The sequence below is a fragment of the Gallinula chloropus genome (assembly GCF_964237585.1).
Source record: "Gallinula chloropus genome assembly, chromosome: 8".
Taxonomy (NCBI): Eukaryota; Metazoa; Chordata; class Aves; order Gruiformes; family Rallidae; genus Gallinula; species Gallinula chloropus.
In genome coordinates, this window is record NC_140093.1 from 1,221,209 (window position 1) to 1,234,517 (window position 13,309).

At 46.7% G+C, this 13,309-nt stretch overlaps 1 protein-coding gene across 2 annotated transcripts in view; it reads right to left on the minus strand.

Moving 5' to 3' along the window:
• PLCH1 (phospholipase C eta 1) overlaps window positions 1-13,309 on the minus strand; it is a gene marked incomplete at both ends in the record, with an annotated part of 58,592 nt that overhangs the window by 27,388 nt on the left and 17,895 nt on the right. For both annotated transcript variants that reach the window (XM_084267531.1, XM_084267530.1), the window contains 4 exons: window positions 3,227-3,397; window positions 5,404-5,533; window positions 7,738-7,981; window positions 8,968-9,114. In XM_084267531.1, the coding sequence (XP_084123657.1) occupies window positions 3,227-3,397; window positions 5,404-5,533; window positions 7,738-7,981; window positions 8,968-9,114 (692 nt within the window). The remainder of the gene's footprint in view (window positions 1-3,226; window positions 3,398-5,403; window positions 5,534-7,737; window positions 7,982-8,967; window positions 9,115-13,309) is intronic.

Genomic DNA, 13,309 nt, shown 5'->3' on the forward strand with positions numbered 1-13,309 from the left:
TTGTTATATCCCCTTAAAACTTCTTCCACAGAATCCCAGACTGGGCTGGGCTGGAAGGGACCCCAAGGGTCACAGAGCTCCAACCCCCTGCCACAGGCAGGGACACCAACCTCCAGGCCTGGAGCTACACAAGGTTGCCCAGGGCCCCAGCCAACCTGGCCTTGAACACCCCCAGGGATGGGGCACCCACCCCCTCTCTGGGCAGCCCCTTCCAGCCCCTCACTGCTCTCTCTGCAAAGAACTTCCCCCTGATATCTAATTTAAACCTTCCTTCCTTTAGCTTTAATCCATCCCCCTTGTCCTGCCACTGTCTCCCCTTTTAGAAAGTTCTATGACTCTATATCCCCTTAAAACTTCTTCCAGGTGAGCAGGTATAGATGATTTGAAGCCATCATTCCCTAAGGGTGCACTTAACCCCCACTTCTTACCACTTTTTGCCATGTTCTCACTATTCTCCACACCACTCCTTATTCCCTGGTACGGAATCATTAGTGCTGATGGCAAACTTTCCCAAGAAGGCTTAACTCAAAACGCACCAGCTCACATGGAATCCTCATGGAAAAGCTTTCCATAATGTATGTGCATGTTCTGAGGGTACAATGGCTACGAAATTACCTTCTCTTCAGTTCAATTAACATGAGCTGGGGCATTAATTTTTGTCACCAGTTGCATTTGGGCTGTGTGTGGCTACAGCTGTTTTAGGAGAAACTGGCTTGGTGCTGATACCCTGGCACAGCATCACCACTTCCACCTGGGTCCTGTCCCTCAGGAGTGTGACAGGGCACATCATGCAACACACAGCATCCTCCTGGAGCACACGGGGAGCGCTGCTGGAGGCAGGATCTCAGCAGGCTGCCCTTTGTCTCAGGACAGGAGAAAACTGTACTGCAGGGTAACTGACCCGTGGTGAGGCAGCAGGTGGGAAGCGGGCACGAGGGAAACCTCGCCCCCAGGAACCTCAGCCAAGCGCTTTGGGGTTGTAACACCACAGCAGCCCTGTGACTGTGACAGGCATCGGCACAAGTGTCACAGGGGTCTCTGCTGTAAGTGAAATAATCCAAGCACTTGATGTGATGTGGGGACAGGAGACAGGAGGGAAGGACAGACAGCAGTCAGACAGCTGCGGGCTGGCTCTGGAACACAGAGCAGCATCGCTATGGGGCTCCCAAGACAGGGGCAGGATGAGGCTGTTCACCCACAGTTCACTCACATGCAGGTTCAGAACAGCCAGCAGCTACAGAGCTGCTCCTTAACAGGGCAGGCTGTTTGTAGAGCCTGTTTCACCCATACCCCACCACTCCAAGTCACGTTCTGTCGATCAGAAGAGCCTGGAGATCCTGCTGTGGAAACAATCTATCATCTAGCAGGGGATCTGATCCTGGGTAGGGCCAGTTCAAGCACTGACACTGGTTTACTAGGAGAGGGCACCCTGAAAGGGACAGCCCTCTGGCATGCAGACGTGACTGGGCATCCAGAGATGGTCCTCCCCATAGCCACTTGTGCTAAGAGCAAGACCAGAAGGCATTCCAGGAAACCAGCCTAATTTCTGCTCCTCTGACATTTGAAGTCATGTAATTGGCATTTCAATAGCAATGACTTGTGTTTAACAGCACGTAAGTGGAAATAATCTGATTCACAAGCACTGGGGTGAAGGTAACAGGGAACTTTCCTAAAAAAAGGAAGCCAGCTGAGCAAGTTAACAAGTTAAAAGCCCATCCCTTTTGTTCTAGTCTCAGGCTGCAGAATATTCAAAAAAGTCTTGCCAGAAGAGTAGCAGATGGAGTTGGACAGACTGGCCACAGATTTCCAAGCAGCCAGACAAGAGCAAAAATACAGTTTGTTTTGAATGCACTTGAGGGCTGCATTATAATTGGAACTACAATCAGCTTTTGAAAGCAATCTTGCCTTACCAGAAGACATTGTCATGTCTGTATTCTGGACACATTAAAAGGTAAATCTGCTCTAACACAGTTAATACTGGGAAGTGGGAAAACCAGAAGGAAGAGGCAAAGAAAGTGCAAGCTGCTTCTAAACTGCACTGCCAAGAGGCTCACCTACAGCAGAATATGCTTTTAGTCTTTTCACTGTTTGTTCTTGGAATCATGCTGAGCATTTATAGCCAATAGCCCTGTCCACATTCAGAATCTGAGTAGTGTGTAGACAGAGAAGAGGATGCAATATGCCAGACTTGACAGTCAACTCATTTTCTCTGCTGCATCAGTAGTTTCATAATATCCTCATGCACCCACAAAGACAGCTCCTTCTGCCTCTTTCACATGTTTTTCTTCCTGCTCCAGGTCCCCAAGTGCCCTCTCATACCACTGCTCTTCAGCTGCTCTGGGCACTTCAGCATCTCCATGACCATTCCCTCCCTGGAGCATTGCTTTGCCTTCCCATCACTGTCAGCCCGGCCGCTGCTGCTGTCAGGGGTGCTGCACTGAAGGGCACCCGAGGAGAAGGCAGCGAGTGAACGGGGAACAAAGGGAAGAGCAGTGAGCTTGGAAGACTCAGGGAATGAGCATGAAGGGGAAAAAAAGACAAAGATACTCTGTGCTTTCAAGCTGTAGTTTGCAGAATTGCCAGGACCAGGCTGCTTGCAGGAATCTGTGTGTTGAGGCTATCACAGTGCTCCAGGTTTCAAGGGGGAAGGAAGGAAGAAGCAGGGAGATGTACGGCCAGGGCGCTGCTGCAATGGCCATCGGGGGAAACTCAGCAACAGGCTGCTGAGATTTTACACTAGGGATAACTGGGAAAAGCAGTCATCACAGGCAGGATCCCAGAACAGAATCACAAGGTTGGAAAAGACCTTTAAGATTGAGTCCAACCATTCCCATCCTGTGCTAAACCAGATCCCTGAGCACCTCATCTCCCCTCTGTTAAACACCCCCAGGGGGTGACTCAGCCCCTCCCTGGGCAGCCTGTGCCACAGCCCCACAACTCTGCCAGGAAGAACTTTTCCCTCCCAGCTGAGCTGACCCTGCCCTGGGGCAGCTTGAGCCCATTGCCCCTTGTCCCATCTCCTGTCCCCTGGCTGAAGAGACCACCTCTCTGCACCCTCCTGTCCTTTCTAGAAATACTGAAAAAACAATAAAGCCTTTGTATTTCTTTGTTGTTACAACATTTATTCCTCCCCTCCTGCCTCAAGCTAGTCTTCTCCATAAAATTCTCTCCCCATACTTGAACATAGTTCCCCACATAGGTGCAGGAAAGTGTAGCATTCCCATACCTTCTGCTCCACCTTGAGAAACTGAGCGAGTTCTTCCACAGTGAGGTGGTCCTTCTTGTCACTGTAGCTTAGGAGCAGCAAGTAGAGGTCTCGGCGTAAGGACATCATCTTGTAAAACACTGAGAACTCTTCAAAATTTAGGGTTCCCTGGTTCTCATCTGTGTCTGCTTCCTAAGAGGCAGAGACAGGCAGGTCAGCACAGGTGAATTCAGGGGACAGAGATGATCAGGATTCAGGTGTACGAACAGAAATGTAATCGATTCTAGCCTACAAGGTCCTGTTTGTACTCAGTCCTACTGGGCCAAAATAACTGCAAAACTCTAATACCATCTACTGGATTTTTAGTGAGAACAGTTACTACACTAAAGCCACAGGCTCCCTGTGGAAATCTCCAGTGCACCTTTAGTTTGGAATTGGTTTCCCCAAATAAAGAGGCTCACCCTGGGCTTTATTCTGAGCTGTTACTGTCCTGTACGCCCTGCAGATATCCTGAATTAAAACACAGCAAGGAACACAATCATTTCAGCCCGTGGCTTCCTCTAACAAGTCTGACATTTTAAAACACTCTGGACAGTATCAGTCCTAATTTAATTAAACTGCAACACTCTTACCCCCCCCCCATCAGCACTGTGTAGGGGACACAAGGCTGCAGCAGCAGTGAGGCTCCACACCAAAACATATACCCAGTACCCCAGTCTTGACAGCAGGTTTTGCTTATCCTCAGAGGTAAGAAGAGAAGAAAACAGTACTTACTGCATGTTAATACAAGGTTTTTACTGTGAACATCTGCCTAAGAGGATTGCTTTGGATTTCCAAAACAAAGAATATATTCTGGAGAACTGCTGTCAAACAGTATGTAGGTCTCCATGAGAAATGAACTTGAGGGAAGCTACAACTCGTGCAGGGTTTGAGGATGCCAGCAGATAATGGAAACTAAGTGAAATTAATGTTTACAAGTGTGCTGCTGTTCCCAGGAATAACATCTTTTATCCACAGCCACATATAATATGTTTTCTCTGCAGTTCTAAGCCCCATCACCATTCCTAAGCCCCACTCTGTTAAAAAAGGTGCTTCCTCAGTGTTCAGGCCAGAGCACCTTCTGTTCAGAGCCCTTCCAACACTGACTTGGCTCTGAACATCTTGGCTTCTCTCTACACAGGTACAATAAACAAGCCCTTCTCCAGAGGGTATCCTCACCCTGCTACCACTTCTTCCTTCAAGAAAGCTCTTCCAGCTGGTGCCCAACCTTGCTTCTATAGAAGAGCTTGTCTAACAGCAGCACAACGAACACATCTCTGCCTGGCTTTGCTTTCCAAAGCTGTGCTGTGCTTCATTACACCTTGTTAGTGCCACTCTCACCTGAGCTACAAACTCAGACCACAGCAAGCAAGCTGAGAAGAAAGCAACTTCCCACTACCTGGTGTCAGAGGGGATTTTAAACAATCTTATTTCTACTATGTATCTTACATGACAATTGTAATTTGTGGGAACAACTAACCAGTCTCCATACTCCTCAGGTCTTTGGGGAGTAACATGATACACCAGAGATGTATCTCTAATGTGGATTTTACACCAGACATACAAAGCACAGAAGATTCTTCAGCTCTTCCATGTTTTATAGCAAGTTACCCTTTGGATGGTAGTGTTTCTAAAGAGTGAAGAGGTTTATTTTGCTCCCCACTGTGTCCTTGGCTCATCTTTCCTTTCCTACAGTAAACACCAGGGCTGGTGGAAAAGGGTAACTGCTCTCAGACAACAGGAGTGAAAAAAGAGGAGGAAGTTGTAAAAAAAAAAAAAAACCCACCACCAACAAAACAACCCCCAAACCAAAACAAAACTAATTACTATCATAAAGCTAGTTTGCATTACAGTGCTTTCCACAAAGGAAATGAAAAATATTTTAATACAAACAGAGCAACTCCACTATCCATGCCAGCACAGAGCAACTCTGTGCAGAGATTAGAACAATAATACATCTGAAACAACAGCCAGTTGTCTTCAGTGGCTCATGTCACTGAAACGGTGTTCTGATGCATCCTTGTCTGCAAAAGGGTACGACTGGTCAGAAGTCAGTGAGTTTTAAGTCCCAACCTGCAGCTGCTCTTCTGGATCTGCCCAGAAGCAGTGTCACTGGCACTGTCTTGTCACCACACCGCTGTCTGCCAGAGGGCACCCACCTGAAACATCTGCCGGACCTTCCTGCGGGGCAGGTTGACGTTCAGTTTATGCATCAGCTGGTGGATCTCTTCGATGTTCAGCAGCCCATCCCCGTTCTTGTCAGCCTCCTCAAAGGTCTGCTTGACCCAGCTACAAACGGGTCAAGGAAAGGTACCAGGGGTGATTTCCTCATGGAGAAGGGAGGCAGAACAGTCAGGCTGGTAAGGAGCAGGACTCAAACTCAGGAGAATAAGAGCCTGCTCCAGCTCTTCTGGGCAGGGGGGTAAATCCTCCTTAGCACAGGACTTTATCTTCTGAGGAGAACTGAGCATTGCTCTAATCCAGCCTTCACAAACTTGCCTTTTTCCAAGTCAGAGCCTCTTGGCAAAACATTTGAATTCAGAGTTACCACAGCCTGCATTAGAGTCACACTATGAAATAAAGTCATTGCTGGGAAAGATCTGCTGCTATCTACGCAGTTCTCCCCACACTGATGCCAAACCAAAGTATGCTTACTACTGTACACCTTCTGGTGCAATTTGCTATTGTACCTCCTACCTGATGCAACTAAGACTGTTGTATCTGAGGGCTACTGCTTCCATGAGACTCAACTCAGAATCAAGCTCAACAGCCATGTGTATCTGGGATGACACTGACCTAGTGCAAGAGGATGGAAACAAGGAAGACTGGAATCAGACCAAATGCATTATTATCAGCCTGTGGTTTCCATAAGAACCTCACTGAAAATTAACCACTCTTGGCTTTCCATAGTCTCTCCTCCAAGCATGTCACACAGTTCTCAGTGCCACACCTTCCACAGGGCAACAACAACTCCACAGAACTGAGAGCTGCACCGAGAATACGGGTAACGTTCAGGCATTTCTCCACTCACAAGGACAAAACTGCAGCTGCCAGATTCCAAAAAGAAGAGGTGATTCTTCACACAGCACATGGCTCATCTCTAACATAACCTTTCTGGGGATGTTCTGCTGGTTTACATGGGTTTGAGGTGACACTGAAACAACTGTCATCCTCCCATCCCCTTGCTTAAACCCAGTACTGGTTTATGACAAGTACTTAACAGCCAGGGTCAAGATTCCAGCCCCTTTACACTCTCATTCCTGCTACTAGTTTCTCCTCTAAGAACCTGCTCTACGTTCTACAAATATTGCTGAGCTTGCTCCAGTATCATCATCTACTTCTCCCTTCATTCTCCTCAAACTTCTCCCCTGCCTGACCCATACCTCTTACCCCCTTCTTTGCACACATACCCCTCTGCAGCTTTTGCTAAGTTCTTACACTAGCTGGAAGTGGTACAGGGTCATTTTGTCTGCAGTCTCCCAGCTGCCACATTTGATAACACAAAGAGAACCTGAAGTGATGTTTCACCAGTAGAGAACATACAGCAGATATGTGCAGCTCGGAAGAGCTGTGGATAAATATAGCCAGCTGAGTATGTGTGCAACAGAGCATGCAATTTATCTTCTATCCAAATGGATCTGTGCCCTATCTTGTATCAGAACTAAACACTGAAAATATAAATTAAAAATACTCAAAGAGTGTGTTCTCCAGGAGGAGTATTTGTACATGAGCACTGCAGCTTTGTGTCTGGTGTCTGACAGGTGACAGCTGTAATCAAGATATGTTGGTTGGTTGTTTAGGGGAAAAAGTGTTCTGTCTATTTAACATCCCAGTCAGCATTGTGAAAGGAAGCACAGCACAAAGTATTGGGTGGACATGATCTTTATGAGAAGGTGATTTTGGTTACTAGGCTACACAAACATTTAAGGAGCTTTAAAGATTTGTGCTTCTGGCAATCAATGCAGGCTGACAAGTACACACAGCTCCCTGACACACACTGACCAAAAGAAATGGAGATGGCCAGGAGTTATGAGTCAGTTTACTGAAAGGCTCCCAAAAACATGAGGGGTTCATCTGTGCAGAGGCTAACGACTGGAAACAGTGCCTTCTAACGGACCTTGCAATCTGCAGCAGCAGAATGAAAGCACAGTTGGGCAAACAGGAGATGACAGAAATCCTGAAATCATGCTGGGTTAGCCCTTATTGAGGTAACCAGATGTGACTGGTTTGGCCCTTCAAGAAGAATTTCACTAACAAAATGCCAGGCTGTGCCCTGACTTGAATGGATGTTAGTCCTGTCCCTAAGGCACAGCTGATGCTTTGTAGCACAGGTAAATGTCCACAGCAAACCCAGAACTCGAGTTTCCCTTGCAATCAATGGCAAGGTTTTGGTTGTTTAACAGGAGGTGAAAGGACACCCTGAGCTGAAGTGACTAAACAACAAGCCAGAAACACTGAATCAGAAGCTGGAGCTCCATCCCATCAAAGGATACTGATCGTGTGTCCTCTGCCGCTTAGCCAGCGAGTCCTCGTCGCTGATTCCAGCCATCAGGTATTTCAGCCCAGTGATCCAGGTGCGAGCCTCCTCGGGGTTGGATGTGATCAGGTCCAGCGACTCCATGTGGTTGCCATGGTAAATACTGAAGCAGCAGCTTGGGTCGAAGTTGCCCTCGGCGTGGCGGTGGAAGATCTCGGACTGCCGGCCCTCCGTGACTTTGTAAATGGAGTCGATGACGACTGCAGGGGGAAGGGGGACACAGGTTGACAGGCTGGGAAAGCCACTCAGTTTCTCCCTGGTTTGGAGCAAGTCTGAATTATTTGGGATGAAGGTGGTTAAACATATTTATCTCATCCAAAAGGGCTACTGATTTCAAGGCTTATCTTTGCTTCGGCCATGCCACACACAGAGCACGTCTGCCTCGGAGGCAGGGCTGTGCAGGGACAGGCAGGTGACAGCAAGGCTCTTCACACGCTCCTTGCCACATCACAGGACTGCTGGCTACTCAAAGGGGAGCACAAGACGACAGATGCCAAGTGCTTTCCATCTATCAGTGAGACACCATGCAGCCCCAGAGGGACTGCACCCACCAGAGCTGTGATTTCTACAGCAGGAAGACAGGGATGCCCTAGCCCAGCGCTGGGTAAGGCATCTCCCAGTGCCATGGCTCCTAACAGCTACACTGATCAGCCAGCAGCTCTTAGCTACCACGCACTGGGCCACGTCAACTGCAACAAGCAAGCAGTTGGGAAGGCTCATCTCAAGCCTCCATGAAAGTTCTGCGATTCTCTAGCCCTTGTTTTAGTCAGTAAACCACTAATTTGAGTTTCCCATTTAAAACAACACAGCAGGAACAGCTTCAATGAGAAATAATGCCACATAGCAACATCAAGATGTAGTGTGCCCAAAGAAAGTTATCACAGGTAAGGTTAAGAAACCTCAATCTAAACTCTTCTAGGTTCTGTGTTTAATGTGATGTGTCCATTGAGGAGAGCTCAGCACCGTTATCAAGTCACTCACCTTTAATCACCATTCTTATCAGCCTATGGAAATCGTTTCCCTCCCTCATAATCCTGAGCTTCTGGCAGGTGGTTAAACTCTACTCCTATTCTTGATAACCTTCATGCAGGTATCATATCACATTTAAAATAAGCATAATAAAGCATTTAGTTGATCCCTCAGTAATTTCCAGCCCCAGAAATGAAAAGCAGGATTAGAAGTTTACTTTTTGCCTTCTCGCTTTTCCTGGACGGTCTCCATCGGATGCAGGTCCTGTGCTCATCCAGGTAGAAGAGACGAACCAGCCCTTTGGTGCCACTCTTCAGCTTAACCATCTGAGTCCCAGACTGCATAACACTCATGCATCTTTCAACTGTGGAGCAGAACAGAGTGAATTCAACTAAGTGGTCATCTCGTTCCACTAATAGAGTTAACTACAGAAACCAGTCACTGCTGCATTTCTTCCTCACTGCAAGCTTCTCCACACAGGAGAATAAGAAGTCACTTGCTAAAACCCCTTCCCAACAAAGGAGGCAAATAAAACTTTACCATATGTTGAAGGAAAATACTTTATGGCTGCTCCATGCTTGTCTCATTGAAATCATTATACACAGTACTGTAATTTTAGACCCAGCACTCTGCAGATTTGAATGGTGTGACTATCACTCAAACTCTGTATTCCTTTGGGCTCGGTGCCCTTAGCTGATACCTTGTGCTTCTGACATGATTAGAACTGCTGACAGAATTATAAACACACAATCCCTCCTCCCCACCACACACATTTACACCCTCTCCATCCTGCTACTGAATTTCAAGCACATGTTGGGATGACTTCCTTTCATCCACCCATCTCATTCAGGCTTTGTTTCTCTATGTTTGGACTAAAATAGATCCACCTCTTCCATTTCAGCTCACATCTTCCCTCCTACAGTTTTCCAAACACCAAGATCAAGATAACATTTCCTTCTCATCTCAGTATATATCCATGGTCTTAAATTACCTTCTCCTGTTTTTATCTATTCAGCCTCTCCTGACTTGATATCACTCCAAATTCACTTCCCAGATGATTTGTTTACACTCTGGCTGGCTCCCAAATACTATCTGGGTCTGTCTTATTTCTCCTTATCACCCTTCTTCTCTTTACCACTTTTCTCTCCAGCACTCCTCTTGGTATAACCACAAAGGCTGGTACTCCCTCCTCCCACACCCCCAAGCTAAGATTGATTTTCTCAGCTCCTGACCCCTCCAAAGCACACCATGGTGACCCTGCTGGGGTCAGAGCACATCTTCAGCAGAGACCCACACAACCCTGAGGCCAACAGTGGAAGAAGCAGCACGTTTGTTCCCCTTCAAAGTGCCAGACACAGTCAGAGCAGCACCATAAACATCATCCAAACATGGGGCAAAGAGCCATTACCTCTGGACCAACTTCCCCCAGCTCCCTCACACAAAGCTCTTCCTGCAGCAAGCCAAACTCCACACCAGGTAACTGCATGAGAAGCGGTGGTTTAGCTGAGTTGTCACCTTTCTTGGAGGAAAGGGAGGACTTGGGTTGAACTGAATAGAATCAAACTCTTCTGAAAGCAGCATAGGTGTGCTTGGGTGCAATAAATTTGTGAGATATATATATATATATATGGCCTTCTCTCAATCATCACACGTATCGAAGGAATGGGTGGGTTTGGAGGTGCTTTGAGATGAGCTGGAGAAGTGCCATAAATCAAGGCAGAAACAGATGTCTCTCAGTACCCAGACACTGAGCTGGGCAGGTGGAACTTGTACCTGTCCAAAGAGGCACAAAGTTCCAGGAATCCAAGGGATGAAAAACTCAGAACCTTAAGGAAAGAACTGAAGCAAAAATAAGTCTCTAAAGCTTACTACACACACAGGCACACATCCATCTTCTCTTGGCAGACTGAGCCCTTCACCTTGGAACCGAGTTCAGATCAAGTTAGCTTCTTAAAAAAACCAACCACCACAACATGCCACCAAAAACCCCAAACCCACCCACCAAACACTCTCCTCCAGCACAGAAATAAGGCTCTCTGTAAGAAAAGGCTGTACCAGCCTGTGCAGACACACAAGTCTGAGCTGCTACATTAACCTGGCCTGCAAACCCCACACATGGTCTCATTGCAGAGCCACTGAGTGCAACAGGGTTCTAACTCAGGGAAAGGTTTAGCCACAGGCTGCTTAAAGAAAATCAGCCTCTTTGCACCTAAGCCTGTCAGTCATTAATAACAGGCCTACAAAATAACTAGTTCTCATACAATATTTGTATTATCACCAGCCCAGCTGTCCTAGGGGAAAAAATAACTGGTTTCACTATGATGTTGTTGAGCACTGTTAGTGAGAGGCAGAAGAAAGAGAACTACATTTCTTCAGTGCAAGGAAGTGCAATTAGTCAGTAAAACCATGGGAGAAAAAAAAAATATATATAAAAAAAAAGGTGATCCAGTTTCTTCTTCACCATTTCAACTGCCTAAGTGTTTCTACATCTCATTTATGATCGTTACAGCTGCATTTCACACACACATTTTCAGAGAGGCTTTAGAATCAAACTTCTTTGGAAGAGTTTTTAATCCATTTTTTCCACAAAGAGAGGTGTGGAGGAACCCCAGTTCCTGCCAAGCATCTCAATGCTCCCTGCTTCCCAAGCACCATCTGCAATAAGCCCAGTGCAAAAGGAAGCACCAGCTTTTCCACTTGTGCTTTTCCAGTTCCAAGGCAACACCATCAGAACACAAGCCTTTGAAGAAGAGTTTCCTTGCATCATCCCTGCTGTGTAGGTGATAATGACTGAAAGAATCCACTTCAAAAAATGGACCACAGTAACAGCAATGCCCACCATTCATAAACCCAATGGATTTCAAATCCACAAACCACTTCCAAGATACACCATCCCCTCCTTGAAGCTGTTTATAAACTATAAGCACGCAAAGAAACAAAGTCTTTTTCAAACCTATTCCTAACATGCTAATTTCAGTCTCTAGCCAGACATTCACAGGACCTGGACACCACACATTAGCATCTGAATAAGGTGAAGTTATTAAAATAAAGCTCCAGAAGAGCTGTTCATGAATGCTTTCACTAAGGAACAGGAAAGCTGGTTCCAGAAAAACATTTAATCCTCTAGATAAACCAAATACTGAGTGATGATGCAGACATACATTAAAATTTGAGAAAGTAAGACATGGTTTCCATTACATGGTCATTTTCTTATGCAAGGACTAGCTCTATATGTCTTTCCTGAAGTCTGAAAATCAAGTTAAGCTAGGATACAATGTAGTTTATGTGCTACAAGAACCAAGGAAGTTAATTAATCTGGATATACAAATAAATTATTATGCTTGTGCACTGTATAAACTTTAAGTTCAAATGAAAAAAATTTGAAAGCTACCAAAGTTTCTCTCTCCTGAGTTAATGCAAACTTACTCTTGACAGACTAAAAATCATCCCAACAGACATCCTAATATTGAAATATCAGCCTGTTTCCCCCCCCCCCCCTCCCCAAATAACCATTTAAAGCTAACCAGACCTGAATTCAAACAGCACTTCACGTTTTTCATTCAAACAACGATGAGAATTTTTAGTAGTACCCACATCTCCTCTTCCAAAGGAGGCACCTCCCCACAGAATAGCAAACCAGGTACAAACCCATCTGTGCCAGCTGCACTTTCTCCGAAGTGGCCACGCTCCCAAGCACATGGCAGGCCTCTGAAGCCAGGAGAAAAGCCATCCGAGCCCCCAGGAAATCCAGATGTTACCTGGAACCTTGCACATGAGACAGATGCTCTTTGTGCTACCTGGCAGCGCTGCTCCTCGCTGCTGCACACAGCAGGCTGCTGCCTGGGAACACTAAGCTGGACCTCTGAGCGCTGCCCGGCCGCGGCCTCACGTTCAAAAAGCACTCTAATCCGCCCCAACCTTCCCTCCAACCCGGCTCTAATCCAGCCCCACGTGCCAGCAGGTCTTTAATAACAAGGGGCCAGCTCAGCACTGCACCCTGAGAGAAGCTCTTGCAAGAAGTTACAGCTCTGCCTGTGGGTTCAACAGCCTTTCCTGCAAAGAGTCTGTTTCCAATAGCCTGCAATTGGCTTGGTTTGCTGCTCAACAGATACTCGTGGCATGCACATCTGCCTGCTGCCAGTGCTTTGCTGCAGAGCCTTCAAGGCACGCTGGACCCTTTAGTTGATGCCATAAGGAGATACTTAGGGACTGAAAGCACTGTCCCTGCAGACCCCTCAGTGCAGCAGAACTGCACTCTGACACAGCTTTCCAAGGGGAAAAGGCAAGAAGCTGGGCCAGGGCAGGGTCAGATTGGATATCAGAAAAGAATTTCTTACTGAAAGAGTTGTGGGGCCGTGGAACAGGCTGCAGAGGGAGGGGGCTGAGTCACCTTCCCTGGGTGTGTTTAAAAAAAGGGTAGATCAGGTACTTAGGGATCTGGTTTAGCACAGACAGGAGTGGTCAGACTTGATGATCTTAAAGGGCTTTTCCAACCTGGTGATTCTGTGACATCCAGGGCACATCACTGCAATGAAACAAGCATCCCCTCCCTGCTAAAC